The sequence below is a fragment of the Nelusetta ayraudi genome, unplaced genomic scaffold, assembly GCF_046127955.1.
Source record: "Nelusetta ayraudi isolate G7.1 ecotype Tasmania unplaced genomic scaffold, CSIRO-AGI_Nayr_v1 ptg000007l, whole genome shotgun sequence".
In the NCBI taxonomy this organism is placed as follows: domain Eukaryota; kingdom Metazoa; phylum Chordata; class Actinopteri; order Tetraodontiformes; family Monacanthidae; genus Nelusetta; species Nelusetta ayraudi.
In genome coordinates, this window is record NW_027466057.1 from 3,376,078 (window position 1) to 3,393,224 (window position 17,147).

Consider the following 17,147-nt stretch of genomic DNA (forward strand, 5'->3'; position numbering starts at 1 on the left):
CTTTGTTGGCAGTTTCCTTTTTTTATTTCAAAAAGGGATTATAAAATATGTATATATTTATAGAGAAGATGTTGGGCGTTTATTTTGCAGGGCACTCACTTCATTCCAGTAATTTATTTACCAAACATGATAGAAAGAGTGCTATGGAATACATCTGAGTCGCGACTTCATGATAAGGAAAAAAAAACTGTGTGTCCCGAGACTCCACCAGCTGAGAACCACGGCCTCCAGCAAATCAAAGTGGTGTGAGTCCTGTGTGTTGCGATGAGTCACCTCATCTAATGAGCTCCTGTTGTTCTCCGCGTCCTGTCGCCCGCTGCCCAGGTGAGAAGTACGAGCTGCACGCCGGCACCGAGTCCACCCCCAGCGTGGTGGTGCACGTGTGCGAGAGCGAGACGGAGGAGGACGAGGCGGCGCGGCCGAAGCAGCAGATCGTCCAGACCAGACGTCCCGACGGCACCCCGACGGTCTTCAACTAGCTCGGAGCGAGAGAGGAAACCCAGAGCCAACGCTTGGCGCGGCCCCCCTGATCGCCCCTCTCGACCCGCGACACACCTGCTCTCTCTCTCTCTCTCTCTCTCTCTCTCTCTCTCTCTCTCTCTCTCTCTTTCCCATCTCTGAACTCAACAGAGAGCGTCGACCGCCCCCCCTCCCTCATTTCAGTACAACCAAGCAACCAACTAACATTGGCTCCAGGACGGTGATTTTTCTTGGGGGGGGGAGGAAGGGGGGTAACGGCGGCGGAGGAAAAGGGCGCCTCGAAACCGAGCGGTGGGGTGGGGGGTGCGCAAGCCGGCATTCGGATGAGAATCACACACCACCTTGTCACGTTGTGCGGACGGCGGCGTGGGGAGCGGTGGGCGTGGCGTCGCCTTTAAGACCCGCCCACCTACCCCTGACCCCTCCACCTGACCCACCCACCCCCCCGATTTAAAAAAAACAGCAGGGGCGGGAACAGCTGTCTCGAAACTCATTACGCACGCACGCACGCACGCACACACACACACACACACACACACGCACGCAAACACACAGCCCTCCTCGCTACCAGCTCGCTAGCTATTTAGCTCATTCGCTCGGACCTCTCACTCTCTCACTCTTAGCTCGCTGTCGTGTGCACACTTCGCATCTGACACGCCTCTCTTTTTTTTTCTCCTCTTCCTTTGTTTTTGTCTTTTTTTTGTCTTCTTGGAACTCTGAAAGCGTGTCTGTCTGCGGATGATTTGCTCCTCTTTTCATTTTTCCTATCCGCCGGTCCGTCGCTTCAAGCTTGCATCCAGATCGAGTGTGTACCGCTCCCGCTCTTGTCTGCATGTATATACTGTATTATGACAAAAGAAGAAAAAAAAAAAAAAAAGAACTTAATACTAACGCGATATATCAGTAACAAGGAACCTACTAAACGCCACGCAGCACGAACGGACATTTTTGTGACTTAACGAACTCGTCGTGGTCGTTTCGGCTTTTGCTCTTCTCGCTCGTTTTCAAATACGCTTTTCGTCTTCTTTGTCTTTTTTTTTTATTATTATTAATTTCGAGAGGTGTCGTTTTTTGCTCAAGTTGTAGGTGTGCATTCTTACTCTGTATTTGAATACCCTCACACTTTTTTGCATGCTTAGTTACTTCTGTAGACGAGGGGCTGAAGTGTTCTCTCTCTCTCTCTCTTTCTCTCTCTCTCTCTCTCTCTCTCTCTCTCTGTCTCTTTTTAAATTATTGTCAATTGTTATGGCAGATGTGCATCCCAGCGTTGGATTTGAAGCAAATGGGGTTTCTTGTGACTTGATTGATGGTCAGCGTTTCACTTTGTCCGGCGGTGTGGGCGGTTCTGGCGGTTGAGATGCAGCTCACGCCCCCTCAATCATTCCCAACCGGGGCGTTTTGTTCTTTTCCTTTTCCTGATTCTGATGTATTTCACACCTTTAACGTCTCAGTCGTGTCGCTCGACTGTCGGGTTCTCTTGTCGGAACCCGCCGCTGCTTGTTTTGCACCGAGTACCAGTTCCGGGGGGGCGGGGGGGGAATTTTAGGGATCACAGCGCTGCTCTTCACTGTAAATAGTCCGCAGCCAGGTCGGCGGGAATGAGGGGATTTGAAAACGGCCCTTTCGGACTTTGTAGTTTCCCCGGGAGCGTTTTCCCCGAGCGCTGGTTGAAAGTGGGAGGAAGCCTGCACGAGACGTCAACCAAAGCATTCCTTCACCGCACCTTGCAGCACTTTTTGGTGCAGAATCTTTAATTTTGTGATCACGCACATTTCTTCCTCGCGGGAACATATCTCAGTTAAAAAAAAAAAAAAAAAAAAAGTATTTCCCTCCAACCCCTCGGGCTCATATCGTACTGCCAGCGCGACACCACCACATTTTGGATCCTTGCAACTTTTCAGGGTCCGACCCCCCCCCCAGTTCTATAACTCGACAGCACGAAATCTTTCGGCTGTGTGACAGTGTGTCCGTTTTTTGCATGTCAGCACTTTATTGTCAGCATCTCTTTGTTTCATGAAAGACCGACTTTATGGAGGAAAATAAAGTCGAAAGCACATACATTTACATTTTACACAGTACATTTATTCTGTTTTTTTTTTCTTGTTTTGTTTTTTTCTTAAATTGAACACCTGGTTAGCCTTTTCACCAGCATATTGCAGTGACTAAAAAAAGCTCCATTGTGTAAAGTGTGGATGAATTTCTAAGTCCTCCTCAGATGTTCTGTATGTAGATGGAGCGGCAGGTTTTTCCAAAAAAAAAAAAAAAAAAAAACATTGACAAAAGTCAATATTTTTTTTGGCACGTTTGTCCGCGAGAAACACTTTGAGGAAGTTAAACAGTCCCGTGTTTGTCAGGCACGCCGCGTAGGCAGAGGGAAGTTCTATTGGCGCCGCAGTCAAAGCTGCCACACTCGGTCGGCGGCGCCTATGTGATGGATTGTGAGTTAAGTAAAGTGGCAGCAAGAGGCAGGAAGAAGACACTCGTGAAAACATTTTTTTACTCCTCATGGTCACGGTGTCTGAAAACCGGTCGCAGGTGAAATGATAATGTATATTAATGTACATACGCCAAGGGGGATTTTTCTTTGTTTCTTTTGCTGAAGCCACTTCCTGTGTGTATTTTTGTTACGGCTTTTCTCTGCAATGTTGTGATGAGAAAAACAAACAGACAAAAAAAAAAAAAAAACTGTGTGTGTCAATACGTTTGATCCAAAAAAAAAGCAAGCAAACAAGCAAACAATAAGAGGTCACTGTGTTGTGTTCGACATGGACTCTCAACTTCTCTCTTTTTTCATTTTGGGAAATGTCTGCTGAAAATGGTCAATGATATCGTTGGTCACTGTCGTACTGATTCTGTTCAATATGAATATTGTGTCTTGTTGTGTAGGAATCCAGAAAACAGAGTAGCAAAAAAAAAAGCAATAATTTACAGTTCTATACTGGCTATGTGTATTTTCATGTTCTGTACTTCTTTTCTCAGAGGGTGATCTCTGTCTCTTACCGTATCTGCTTCTATTTGTGTAGCATATAGCCATTTGTTTCACATAGAGAAATACATGACGACTTATTCCTAAAGCCACGTCTTTGCGTTGTTTATTTTGAAGGCTTCCTCATTTAGTGAGTGTGCAACCTATAGGCATTACTAAAAAATAACAATGCAGCCTAAGTTATTACAACAGGCACGGCGTGAGAAGATGTGGAAAAAAAAACAGTGCTTCATTTTGCTCACACAAACTGTCTCCTTTGTATAGAAAAGCAAAATATTGTCAGCCAGAACCAAAAGTTATTGTTCGCTCTGATAAATTGCCTGCTAGAATCCGGCTTCACGCTTGGAAACAGGCACACTCCTTCAGTAAACGCAAGGAAATATCACACAAAAAATAGTAAAAATATAATATTTGTCATATTTTTAAACAGGAGTGATTCATTTGGTTAAAATAGGAAATATTGATGTTTAAAGATTCAACTCATTTTTTTGTGTTTTTGATTTAATATCTTGGTCAGAGGGAAACTATGTGGGTAAGCCAACACACATTTCTGCCTGTTATACTTTCACACGGTCTGATTCAGTAAATATAGATACAGAATATGCACAACCTCCAACTTGACGTCGGACACAGTGTAATTCCTGGGCGAACGACATCCTTGCGCTGGTCTGAGCCTCACTTCAAAGACTCCAACAGCAGCAGCCGGTTAATAATTCTGGGGGTAAGCAACGGCATGCATGAAATTGAAGAGAAGGAGTGAAGCAACATTGTGGAAACAACCTACAGCTCAGCAGCCTTTTTACAACTTGCCACATAAACTTCTTGGAGTCGAAACTGTATTTTGTCATTTTTAAAGTAAGGACAAAAAGAAACTGTCATTATTAACTTTGCAAAAAAAAAAAAAGAAAATGTAAGTAATACGTACGTAAGTAGAAGTTTTCTAGAAAATACCTTTTGACTTTGAACAAAATGTCTTTTAACAACTTGAAATCAGTCTCTGCACTGGTCAGGTTAAAAGTAGTGAGTGTTCCATACCAGCTGTGGGATGAAGTGAGCTTTGTAGAGCAGCGTTTCTTCCTCCACACAAGACAAAAAGCCCTTTCATCATGGTGCAGCAGGTGGGGAATTCCATCACAATGACCCATCACTTTTAAAAGTGGCAATGGACGTACACCTCACAGACAGGGCTCGGGCAAATGTGCTCACTATGGCATTCTCTTTTTGTTTGACCTTTTTTTTTTTTTTTTTTTTGAGCCACCACTGAGGTGCAGTGGAATTGAAACACTACCCCTTGCTGCTAGCCCTGTTGGAGACACATGTTAGCAAGCTAGCACGCTAAGACAAGAATTCAAGACGCTCCAGAAACTTGTTGAGAAGGGTTACAGTCAAATAAATAATTTACTTTTATTAACATGTCAGTTTGTAAGTGTTAAAGCTTGTTAGCATTAGCCAGCTAAAAAGTTGAAGCAGCAGCATCTATCTATCTATCTATCTATCTACATTATCTATCTATTTATCTATCTTGTTGGTAGACAACGCTGCGGTGTCGCTGTGGAGTCTTCTGTTCCTTCCTCTGAAACTTGAGCCGTGGCTTTTACACATTATGTAAGGGTGTTCTCAACCCCGGCTGAATGCGGAGACACGGAAGGAAGATAGCGAGGCATGCGGATGATAGGGCGAGGGCGGAACAATGCCCTATCCAATCAAGGTTTACTTACACTGCCTCGCTGCCCTGATTTACAGCCACCTGCGGCGGCTTTCCCCTGGAGGGTAACATCAGGTGAGATTCTGGTGTTGTTTCATGTCAGCCACTCCGGGGGTGATGCTTTAAAGGTCCAGTGTCTAATATTTGGCTTGATTTATGATTTTTATATTGGTAAAAGCTTAATATACTGCTCATAAATACATTGATAAAAGTGTATAGTCGCAGTACAATAAAAGTCATTGGGTTTTCCTACCCTTAGAGCGGTTTACATACATAAATAAGAATATACATACAGCAACGGTTGCTCCGGCCGGAGTGAGCATTTCGTAATTAGTGCGACTGCTTGCGTTTTCAAATAAACCAACGAAGAAGAAGGCGGATGAGATATCGAGGTTTGGGCACGCAGGCCACCATAGCTCACTGGCAAGCTCAGGAATGGGAGAGAGAGGGAAAGACGCTGCAATCTGAAATGTAACCACTTGATCACCCTGTTTCTTCTTTAAAATCTCCAAATATTAAACACTTAACCTTTAAGAGTGTGACATGTGAGTGAGTCAGCCGGCCTTCAGAGAAATGAGACAGCAAAAGATAGCCTATCTTGTCCGCGGGCGCGCCCGGCACCCTTTGGACAAAAAGTCTTGAAATTCACAGTTAATTTTCAACTCCATACCATCGTACATACGTGTGCGGAGGTTTGCTGCATTCTTTCTTTGCACTCTCGCACAAAAATATGTGCGCACACTCCTTTCTAACAGTCCGCAAAAAGGTCAAGTGTGAATCGTTGCCAGGGTTGCCTGCAGAAAACCGGACATATTTCTTTTGGGCCACATTCGCTGCATTTCGTATTCAAGTTTTTTTTCCCCAGAAGTTGTGCGCGTTTTGCCAAAAAGCTGCCGGCATGCAGCAGGGATGCAGCAAGGAGTGGAGAGGAGAGAAAAAGATAGGAGAGGAGAGGAGGCTTGTTTTGTGTCATCCCGGCGATGGCACGCCTCAGGGCCCGGCGGCAGGACCTGAAAAACCAGCTGCCTGACATTATTACTTTGAGCGAGGAGCCGCCGCTTCAGGAGTCACCTGGTGAGTCTCCGCCTCTTTACTCTCCTCCTCCTCCGCCGCCTCGCTTCGACTGCTGTGATTCCCACATACTACTCACAGACACACAACACCTCTTGCTCGTTCAATCAAGCCTCTCTCTCTTCCATCTTTGTGGCTGTTTCATCTGGGGTTTTTTTCACTAAGAAAAGAACTAAACAAGACAAACGGTGGGACTTCAGCCGCACCTTGGACTTATTTTCTCCACCTGGTGTCACTTCAACTCCTCGCACCGGCTGCTGCTGTGGACTATGCCCCCCTTGGCTGGCTGAGGGAGGGGGGGTCAGTGCTGCTCAGGCTCCCACCTGGAGGCTGAAACCCAAGAGGAGCGAGTTTGGTAAGTCTGCAAGAACCCGAAACTACTTACTTCGCCCAGTCTTTTTTTTTTTTTTTTGTTGAGTGTTTGTTTTCATCTTTGTCTCCTATTGTAAGAGCAGAGAAAACACTGTGAAGTTATTGTTTTCGAACAGCGGGAGTGAGGACAGGCGGGTGAGTCCGGCTGACCTTCTGGTGCGGTTGACGCGGAATCACTGGAGTGGCAGATTGTAACGTGCTGGAGTGTGGAGGGAGATCGGATTTTGGCTCCCGGCGATTTCTTCCTCTCGCTGATGGAACGGATCCTTCTCGCACTTCTATTTGCATAGAGCCGCTGTGCCGTGTGAGTTTTAATTGAATCCAAAGGGCAAAGCTTCTGCCTGTTATGAGTAATTATACGTTCTTATTGAGCGCTCCCAAGACTGGGCTGCAATTACGTACTCATGTGGATGTTGCTGACCGAGCTGACACCTACCTGTAGATGCACGCGACCGAGTCGTCACTCGTCTCTGCAAGTTTCTGTGTTGAAACTTGGGACAGAAGTAGGGGAGGGAAAAAACCTTGAGGCCCACGGAGCAGAAAGACGTTAAACTACCACTTGCCCTCCACTCACGCCCTAAATATGACAGCCACTGTTTTGTTTTGTTTTGTTTTGTTTTGTTTTGTTTTGTTTCTCTCAATCAAATCACTGTTTGAAGGACTCTGACGAGCTAAAACCAGCGGGTGATATCGGTGCACAAAGCAAAATGATCCTTCGGACAGCACCTGGACGCTGCTGTCTGCGCGCTCTGTCTGTTGGGTTTCGTGCACGACGCTGATAAGCACTGTTTGGGAGAGAAAAATGCTTCATCATCCAGCCTCAGAGAGCAGGGTGCACATACCGACAAGTCCCAGTCTGAGCTCTGTAACTGCAGGCCAAAATAAAAATACAAGTGTGAGTTGCTTAACGTGTTAATTAAAGGTCCCGTGTTGTTATTTCAAAAACCTCCTGAACAGGGGTTTCTGGTAACGAGCATAATAGTCATGACGTGCATCTCTACCCTGTCAGAGAACTCGAAGCCCTCGTAAATCAAGCCCTCTGTGATGTCACAAAGGGACTCTGCGACGCCCTGTTTATGTCTCCGTTCAAACTTGTACAACATGTACAACATGTACGACAAAGCGTCTGTTTTTTGGCGAGAAGCTAAACAGGCTCTGGAGTACAGGGCGATAAATAAAAATATGAAATCCTCGTCATGTGGTACCTTTAAAGAGACAGTTTTCATATGAATGGCTGTGTTGTTATTCCATCTCGGGTAGAGCGTCAAATCACGCAGCCTCTCTCTCTCTCTCTCTCTGTCCCATTGGAACTGTTGCCCCACCAACCTTGTAAATAGCCAGGAGCAAACGCCCCCCTTTTTGAGATCCATCATCTATTTACATCATCCATCGACGTTTCCCTCGTTCGCCAGGGGGTGATTGCCAGTTGCTTCCCCTACGAGGCTGTTGAGGGGGCGGAGCGATGGAGACCACAGGCCCCCAAGCCTCTTTATTTTGGTTTACATGTGGTGCTTAGCAGCGCCCTCTAGCGATGAAGAAAAATCACTTATTGGCACTTTAAAGTTTTGCTCTGACCATAACATTAGATTCACATCTCCATCTCCATCTTCTATACCCACTTATTCCTATTCAGGGTGACGGGGGTCTGCTGGAGCCTATCCCAGCTGTCATAGGGCGAAGGCAGGGTGGCACCCTGGACAAGTCGCCAGTTCATTGCAGGGCCACATAGAAACAGACAACCATTCACACTCACATGCACACCTACGGACAATTTAGAATGTTCAATTGACCTCACGTGCATGTTTTTGGAGTGTGGGAGGAAGCCGGAGAACCCGGAGAGAACCCATGCAGACACAGGGAGAACATGCAACACAGAAAGGTCCCCGGAATCGAACCCACGACCTTCTTGCTGTGAGGCAGCAGCGCTAACCACTGCGCCACCGTGTTTCTGCACAGGTAGAATCTTTATTTTATGCAGATGAATCTTGTTCCGCCGGACATGGAAAGAACGTTAAAGAGCGTCGCTCCAGTGGTGCCACTGACTGACAATAAACAAATCTGGCCGTCGCAGCTCATTCGATATTTCAGATTTCCCATCCCCGCCGACCGATGACATGTTGTTACGACCTTTAACAGCGTAATCAGCGCCACTTACGACCCGCCTGCTTTCCAGCAGCGTCCCAGACATCGAGGCTGCCGCTCTTTAACACTCAACAGCTTTAATGGCCGCGAAGAAATCAGCAAATCGTTGGTGCTTGTCAACTGGGCACAAAGCACCGGCCGGGTCGATCAAATTGTGCAATTACCATTCGTGCCTCTCCTGAACCATCAACTGTTGGCGAAAAAGCTGCGGTGTCAATGTGCAGGGTCCCACCTCCGTCTTCATTGTTATGGCCACTTTATTAATCACTTTAAACCTAAATTCTCCGATGCCGTTCCATGAGCCGCACCAATATCAAATGCCAGGGTGCTGCTTAACGTGCACTAGCAGGAAAAATTTACAGCCAATGACGCACATGGCATCCCTGCTCCGACTGTACGTGTTTGACCACCCGGCACCAAAGTCACGTCTCCGCCTGCGTCTGATTAAGTTTGACAGTCCCAATATTGACCCGGGTGGCTCTTTGAACGCCGTTTGTGCGTAAACGTCCCCTGAGAGAAAAGAAATGACGGCTCGGCAGTTTTTTATTCCGACCTGTGAGGCAGCCTGTAAACTCACTGCTTGCTGAGGGAGGAGGAGAGGAAATTAAATATGCAGCAATTGCAGAACAACAAACAAAGAATATTTTATGTATCACCTCCTAAAGAATTTGTCCTTCTCCAAGTCGCCAACCTACTTTTCTGCAGTTTGACTGCGACAGAAGCGTTATAAAGTCCGCACAATGTGTTGCTGAGTGCAGGGGAAGCACATATAGAAAATGTGAGGATCAGTTGGACAGTTTGACGATGTGTTTATCGCTTGGAAATCACATCGGGCCGTGTTGTTGGGTGGCCACGAGGAAGAAAAAAAATTTACCATCGGCTATTTGATGTATCCATGCAGAGTGCAGCCATTTAAACAACAATGCAGCTATACGACTGCCCAATAAAACTATTTAATAAAACTATCTAATATCCTTTAATTAGAACTAGAACCTCCTTTAATTCTGCACGTCTTCCAAAAGACATTTTCCGCGGTCAAACTGCCTCCATCCGTCCGGTTTGCGAAGCCACATTAAGCTGATTAAAGTTGAATCTCTATTCACTGATATTTGCACAATTCCTAAAGCAAATGTCCAATGTTGACTGGGACTTCAGACAGGCTCCACCGTCGGCTGTGTTCCAGCGTAACCAAAGCAGTGACGTTGGCAACCTCACACGGCGTTTAAGGTCGTTCAGCCACTTATCAGAAGCCGTCCGCACGGCAAACAGGCCGCATGTTATATGGCAATCATCTGTACGCCGTGTGTCAACACCCAGAGACTTGTGCAATGTTTGCGGCCGACAGGGAAGCAGGATACGGCCATGCATCACAGCGCCGTTCATTTACATCAGAGTCAATGTAAATGATAAAGAAGAAAAAAAAAAAAATCCTGATTTGTTTTTAATGCCGTGTTTCCCACTTGAGGCCCCACCCACTCTTGACATGTGCAGGACTGTAAATCGTCCTCGACAACGTCCGCACAATACGCGCACTGCGTGACACAGTGACGCTTATACTTGTACTTCCCATCCATTAATGATTGCGATCCCCTGTGTGCTCAAGCCACGGTAGGTATGTTTGTCTATATATTACGCTGAGGAGAAAAAGCCCTAAAAGACAGCTGTCTCACTGAAAATAATCCAGTCCTCTACATGGTTAGTGTTTAAATAAATATTAATATGAAGCAATGGTCAACATATCTTTATACCTTATATGAATTAGCAGAGAGTAATGCTTGTACCTGTTATTTGTACAATCACAGAAGTTATATATAGGCATTTAAATGTACAAGAGTTGGCGAGCAAATTCACCCACAATGAAGATAAGGACAAAGAACACTCACATGCTGTACTCCTTAACTAGACTTACTAGCGTACTAGTATGCATTTTGTGTATGACGTTATCACAAGTCTATTCATAACAACACATTTAGAATGACAGTGATGATGCGCGACTGAAATGTGGCTGTGTGTGTTTTGTTTTGTTTTGTTTTGTTTTTTTAGAGATTTGTATTCACTTTTACAAGCTGTTTTTACTGTTTAATATTATATTAGCTTGTATAGTATAACAAACATCGTAAACGTACACACATCTTTACAAGCATATATTTTTCAATATGTGTGCATATCAATATATTTTGATGTTTTGCTTCTACTTCTATGGGCTGGTGGTCAGGCAGTCATGGGGAAGTGCGCTGGGCTTGTTTTGTGCCTGCACCTGTTTGTTCCTCTTGTCAGGGAATCCATCTTTTTCTTTTTTTTCTTTTTTTCTTTTTTTATCACTGATGCAAATTATCCTTGATGTAATGTATCACTCCCAGCAGATACAGAACCATATCACATTACAGCCATTATGAAAATGTTCCTGTTTCTCCGTATTCCCCAAACCATAAATTGTTTATAACCAGACAACAAATTTAAAGCCAGTTAATAAGAGGTGCGGTAAATTTTAAAAAAAAAACAACAAAAAAACACTTGGTGTTGCAAAAAAAAAGCATGAAGAAAGACAGATCGCGAGAAACTCCCAGTCATTAATGCATCTAATGAAGCAGAAGTTATTGGAATGATTGAAGTGATTTAATCAGTGTGTGAGAAAATAACTCATTGACAAAGAGACACACTAATGGCGAAAACAGTGTAAATGCACTTCTATTTGAAGGTGATTAAAATATTTCCATTCACAGTTCCTAAATGCTCTGTGACACACATGCACTTTCAAACTACACTGGCATTATCACCTTATTGACAGAGACACTTAAACTGGTTCATCATCATCGTTACAGAACATGTTCAAGGGCTCCAGGAAAATATCACTGTGTGTACACTGGGTTTTTTTTGTGTGCACACAAAACTGAGAAAAAGACACAAAACTGCAGAAAGCTCCTTGTTCTACGTGCCTCCCGGCTCAGATCTGAGTCTGCACTGATTTTGTGTGGCTTTAGCAGACGCGGCAGTGACGCAGGAGCTCTGTGTGTGATCTCGGCCGCCTGACACAAAGCAAATATTGTGCCTTCTGGTCTCTTTGCGCCGACTCGTGCAGCCAGCAGGCGACATTCTACACACATTTCACAAACGTTTACAGCGCGAGCTCGAAAATGATGCCCGTCACTCCTGCCGCTGCAATGTGATGTAATGACAGATTAGTTGTTTAATATTCTGGCGTTCCTGCGGTGGCTGCTGCAGTCAACCAGTCCTCTCCACACCTCCTGCTGCTCTGCTACATGCTGATCGTCAAAGTTTCCCTCACTTTGCTCACCGATCTCCACTTTTGTGTGCGTTTCGCGCGCAGGTTATTGCTGAAGATGCAAGCCTCAAATGAGTCTCCTGTCACCAGCATCACAACAACTCCCGACACAACCGTCGTCACAAAGTCCAGAGAGCAGATACTCATCCAGAGTAAGGCAATCCAAAACCTCTTTTGAGCGCGTGTGTGCGTGTCTGTGTGTCTTGACATCGCTGCAATATCAGTGGAATTGATCTTTGGAAATCAGGTATTTTACATCAGAAGTCGCAATGTTGTTTAAGAGAGTCATGCGTCTAATCTAATCTTAAGTGCTTATTCACCATGTGATTATTTGGATTTGGATTCTGCTACCGGCGAAAGAACCAGCACAGTGTGCAAATGTAAACAGTATGCAGACGACACGCTGGGTTGGTCAACACTATAATTGTGCCTTGTCTCCTTCTCCTTCTCCTCCAACTCCTTCACAGGCTCGGGGGCGATGATCGCTGTCATCGTCATAGGCATCATCATCATTCTTGCCGTATTGCTGATCATCCTGAAGACGTACAACAGGTGGGGCTGCATTCCTGCGTGACGTGGCAATACCTGCACAGTGAGGTCTCCTGCTGTGAAACCACAGCCCAAGTCCAAGTGCTTTCATAGACTTTTTCCTTCTACATCAAAGTCTTTGCGGCCTGAGTCAGGGCCTCTTGTCGTGTGACAAAAACAGATCTTAAAACTACATTTGCATTACTTTCCTCTGAAGGTGTGATACTATTTTCAGTATATGGGACAAGCTATATTTACCGCTGCCTAGGCCGGGGTGAGGTCAAACCACAGCAGACTGTTTTTGTTATTAACTTTTAACCTGAACTAATTTAAATTTCCTGTATGTCACCCATCTCACATAATACCTATTCCTCTTAGCTCTCCTGCTAAATCAGTGTTAAAAAAAAAGAAAAAAAAAAAGATGCTTCATGTGTTGGAAAGGTACAAAAACAAGACAGGCATGAGTGAGTGTGAAGCAGATCCTTTTTTCTTCTTCTTCTTTACCTTCGCAAAGGCTTGGTTTCGAGAACTTTGTGAATTTTGCGCACACTTACTGCAAAATGTCGCAAGTAAAAGAAGACAAAAAGAGACTTTTTAGTGAGAGTTCACTGTAAGGCTAAATAGTTTATTGTTGAAAAACAACAATAAAGTAAAGTGAATTCTGCATAGTAGTTATTAAAAGAAATGTCCAAACTATAATAAAGGAACAATAAAACTATTACTATGACAACAGAATAGGTGATTTTTATTGTTCTTTCACTTGTTGCCAGACGGACTCACGTATCGAGGGTTCTGGGAACCTCCGGTTCTAAACCCCGTCAGAAGATGAGGCCGTCCGTGGCTCAGAGCAACGTGCCAATGAATGACCTGTGGATCCCCTCCGTGTCGGGCGGCATGGGCAACTCCAACCCGGCCTTCGAGAACACCGTCCAACTCCCCAGAGCCGAGCTGAGCAGCGCGGAGGAAACACGCTTGGAGCAGTTCAGCACAATCAGTGGATCCACCGCGGTGACCATACACGACGTTCCCCCGCTGGAGAACACATAGCGTTGAAACGACGTCGGTTTAGTTTTTGTATAGAGGCCCTGGACGGGACTGGACTTTATCTGTGACCACAAACTGTGTGCTGACTGAATCCTGTGGAAACTTTGTGACATTGATGCACCTTCACCGTGTCCACCAGCTTGGCCAACTGCTCGCAGATACATTGCACAAGGTTTTTTTTTTTTTTGCGAGCAATAAACATACTTTGCGAACGAAACAGTACCATAAACACTCCTCATGGATTGCATGAAGGATGTTGCTCAATGGAAACAATTGGGTTTTAAGTGTTCAGAAACATGCTGTGTACTTTCCACATGAGTCATGAGTGAAGACTGCAATAGCTGGACAGAGTTGCTGTACATTTCCTTAAAGATTTTTTTTGTTTGTTTGTTTAATACTGTCGATGTAGAATTAGTGTCAACTTGAAAGAGGACAAACTTTGCCTTCTGGTGTCTTTGTCATCTGAGTGCAGGTTCTCTTTAGTTAGTTTTTGATGAAGAAATATGTACAATTTCAGTGAATCTCACTTGTGATGTAAAGACTTCAGGGTGCCAACCAAATGTACTGATGTCAATCTTTCTTTTTTTAATTTGAAGTAAACGAATTTTGCACTTTATTTTGTTAATTATTTGTTTGTAATGTATGTGGCTCCTTTACTGTAATTTCATTAAAATAAAGTTTAGAATTTCTAAAAGTGAAGTGCCTTCATTCTGAAATTACAAAAAAAAAATGATAATAGAAATACTGTTAAATCACTTCAAACGTAATATTGCAAGAATTTGATATTTGACATACCACTCAGTCGATTGACTGAATAACGTACGCATCAAATATCGTTTGAATACGTGATGGCGCCCCTTGGTGGTGCGACTAGGTACCACAATATTTGGGAGGGAAAGCTGCATTCACGGTTCGCTTTGCAACGTTTCAGTTCACGAGCGGAATGACCAAGCAATAGTGATTCAGCACTTGGTTCATATACACTTTAAATACCACATAATGTTAATCGTCAAGTCCATAAAACTGCACCAAAGTCTTCGTCAACCTAACCTGGTGTCAAACAACTGAACTGACCGACGATCTTGAACGCGACTCGGCAGCCACCTGTTAGCGTTACGATGGTGACCGTGGGTGAGTGTTTTACGTTGCAATTTCTCCCCTTTTCTTCGTAATTTTGTTCACTACGAACTAAACAATGAGCTATATTCATATATTTCTTGGGCATTCCTACTTCACTTTTTATTATTTGAAACAAATTCGACAAACGTTGACGTCGCAGACCTAAGGGATGTTGCTAAGGAAGTAAGCTAGCAAAATAGCTCCAGGTGCTAAATAAGCTGCATCACAGCTCGTGCTGTTTTGTACCGCGTTTTAAAGAAAGCCCAGTCTTGTAGTTATTCAGGTAGTGCGTCTGACTTGAACCTTAACCGAAACCGTGACTGTCCGTGTGCGTCGCGTGTTTTTCAGTGGAGATTCTGAGTCTCCTGCTGGTGTCGGTGCTGTGGGGCTGCACCAACCCTCTGCTGAAGAGAGGCACCGAGGGCATCGAAAACGTCACCAAAACCAACAGGATCTCGCAGCTGCTGGCCGAGGTCAAGTTTCTCTTCCTAAACTTGAAGGTGAATCTCAATAGCGAGTCGGCGAGTGTGTTCTGTCCCATGGTGATTGTGTAGTTCCAGCTGAATTCTGATCTCACTGTCTTTCATGCTGCTGCTGCTGCCCAGTACCTCATCCCGTTCCTCCTGAACCAGAGTGGCTCTGTGGTCTACTATTACACACTGTCCACAACAGGTGAGGCGAATACCTCACCATCACCACCCATTATACTCGTATTTCGCTTAGCAAACCTTTTGTTGAAGTCATGTAAGTGTATTATGTTCCTAGGTTTTTGAAGAAATCATGTGTTTTTGTCATCCAGACTTGTCTCTCGCCGTCCCTGTGGCAAACTCGCTCACCTTCCTCTGCACGCTGCTCACCGGGAAGATGCTGGGAGAAGAGTTTGGAGGCAGCCGTAAGTGTAACTGTTCACAACAACAAATCGACAATATGATTCTCAAAGCGCTCAGATCTGGAGCATGTCAAGGATTTTTTTTTTTATGGCACAGTTTGAGCCGAGTGGCACATTGACGTTGCATCCCTGTGGGATGTTTTAAATGTAGAAACAAAACTGAGCAGGCGTCGTCAAAGCGCTGTGTTGAGTAGAACAAGCATGAAATGTGTCTCATTTATTTAGTTGTGTAACAGAACAGTTGGCTTAGAGTTCTCTGGTGGCAATGATATGGTTTAGACGCAGTACAGTGCAGTACATTGAAATTTAATTAAATAAAAATATGGTAAATATCAGTTGAACAAGTTCCATTGAGTGGCATAAGAATGGAAAACAATGCAGTTAAAAAAAAAAACAACAACAACAGCATCAAATGGTGTAAATGCTGGCAGGAAGAGGTGTGTTTATTTTTCCTCTGAATAATAAAAAGTGATGTTTGAGTCACTGAGAAGTCACAGCCACCGGGAGGCATGAAAGCTGTTGAAATATATGTATGTGTCGTCCTACTTGGGTACTTAAAAGACCTGGATGAAAGAGAACCTTCGCAGATGTTTTTATTTTGATTTCAAACGCTGATGGAAAAGCCACCGCTGCAGCTTTGCTCCATTTGGATGTCTCCCCCCCCCCATTCCTTCTTACATCCACCCCCGACTCTGCAGAGGCCGTCGCAGGAATGCTCCTCACCATGGCTGGCATCACTTTGTGTGTCATTAGCTCCGTTGACGACGCCGGGCCCGGGGACGTGACACACTGACGGATAATCAGAACCAAAGACTCAAATCCCTTCAAGTGATTCCTCGGCAGGAGCAGGAACCGACCAAAGCACACAGCTGGAGCAGGACCAAAGAGGGAATTTTAGATTCGGCCGGCGGCTCGTTAAGAGCAACGGGACCTGGTGGGAGAATTATGCCGACTGGGTGTGATGTCGAGAAAAAGGCCGGTCCTGAAACTTGCAAGCGGCAAGTAGAAAAGGAAGCGGGTTGAGGCGGAGTTCACGTCAAGGCCACGCGGGATTTATGACCATCTTAAACGTCCGAGTTGAAGGCGACTGAGAGGAGTTATGGCGCTCGTATACAAGTTAGTGGGTGTTAACTTGTAGCTCGGCGTTCCCTGCTGCCCTGCCATGTGACTGGCATCTTGTGTTGACACCATAGAGACCACATACAGAGAAGGCCGAGGTCTAAAAAATGGGCCAGTTTGAGCCAATCTCTGGTTTAAACAGACATTTATCTTCTGGGTTGTAGAGCAAAAGAGACGCAACAGAGAAGAAATGTTTTGCTCAAGAATGTTTTCTTCTGTTTGAATAAGCTCCCTGTAAACTGTCCATCCATTTGCGCCAATTTTCCGAAGACGTGCGTGAAACTTTACTGTGAATAATAACGCTTTGACAATGTTGAAATGACACAAAACAATGTACAAATGACACTGGATATTCTTTTAATAAAATGTTGGCAAAACATACATTTTCATGATCTCATTATTGATTTCG

The 17,147-nt window shown here is 44.7% G+C and overlaps 3 protein-coding genes across 10 annotated transcripts in view; all 3 read left to right on the forward strand.

The window, feature by feature from the left end:
* rcan3 (regulator of calcineurin 3) overlaps nt 1-3,554 on the forward strand; it is a 34,196-nt gene extending 30,642 nt beyond the window's left edge. For all 3 annotated transcript variants that reach the window (XM_076017912.1, XM_076017913.1, XM_076017914.1), the window contains one exon: nt 325-3,554. In XM_076017912.1, the coding sequence (XP_075874027.1) occupies nt 325-479 (155 nt within the window). In that variant the 3' untranslated portion in view covers nt 480-3,554. The remainder of the gene's footprint in view (nt 1-324) is intronic.
* Nucleotides 3,555-6,321: 2,767 nt separating this feature from the next.
* Nucleotides 6,322-14,310, forward strand: ncmap (non-compact myelin associated protein). 4 transcript variants are annotated; one of them, XM_076017916.1, is made up of 4 exons: nt 6,322-6,597; nt 12,085-12,191; nt 12,507-12,591; nt 13,338-14,310. In XM_076017916.1, exons 2-4 carry the CDS (start codon nt 12,098-12,100, stop codon nt 13,612-13,614), a joined length of 456 nt encoding a protein of 151 aa, XP_075874031.1. In that variant the 5' UTR covers nt 6,322-6,597; nt 12,085-12,097; the 3' UTR covers nt 13,615-14,310. The 4 variants fall into 4 exon arrangements, with proteins under 4 accessions (XP_075874031.1, XP_075874033.1, XP_075874030.1 ...); XM_076017918.1 differs by lacking the exon at nt 6,322-6,597 and adding an exon at nt 6,727-6,749; XM_076017915.1 differs by lacking the exon at nt 6,322-6,597 and adding an exon at nt 10,172-10,364.
* A 199-nt stretch (nt 14,311-14,509) lies between these two features.
* On the forward strand, nt 14,510-17,119 carry tmem234 (transmembrane protein 234). 3 transcript variants are annotated; one of them, XM_076017925.1, is made up of 5 exons: nt 14,510-14,742; nt 15,079-15,230; nt 15,336-15,402; nt 15,530-15,622; nt 16,373-17,119. In XM_076017925.1, the coding sequence occupies exons 1-5, from the start codon at nt 14,730-14,732 to the stop codon at nt 16,402-16,404; spliced, it is 357 nt and encodes a 118-aa protein (XP_075874040.1). In that variant the 5' UTR covers nt 14,510-14,729; the 3' UTR covers nt 16,405-17,119. The 3 variants fall into 3 exon arrangements, with proteins under 3 accessions (XP_075874040.1, XP_075874038.1, XP_075874039.1); XM_076017923.1 differs by having other exon boundaries at nt 14,513-14,742; nt 16,318-17,119; XM_076017924.1 differs by lacking the exon at nt 14,510-14,742 and adding an exon at nt 14,773-14,913 and having other exon boundaries at nt 16,318-17,119.
* The last annotated feature ends 28 nt before the right edge of the window (nt 17,120-17,147 follow it).

Excerpts from the sequence above, each read along its gene's own strand:
- ncmap (XM_076017915.1), top strand. The coding sequence starts at position 10,333 with ATGATTGCGATCCCCTGTGTGCTCAAGCCACG. Across the intron at positions 12,192-12,506 it reads AGAGCAGATACTCATCCAGA|GCTCGGGGGCGATGATCGCT; the intron begins GTAAGGCAATCC and ends ACTCCTTCACAG. Across the intron at positions 12,592-13,337 it reads ATCCTGAAGACGTACAACAG|ACGGACTCACGTATCGAGGG; the intron begins GTGGGGCTGCAT and ends ACTTGTTGCCAG.
- tmem234 (XM_076017923.1), top strand. Across the intron at positions 15,231-15,335 it reads TTCTCTTCCTAAACTTGAAG|TACCTCATCCCGTTCCTCCT; the intron begins GTGAATCTCAAT and ends GCTGCTGCCCAG. Across the intron at positions 15,403-15,529 it reads TTACACACTGTCCACAACAG|ACTTGTCTCTCGCCGTCCCT; the intron begins GTGAGGCGAATA and ends TTTGTCATCCAG.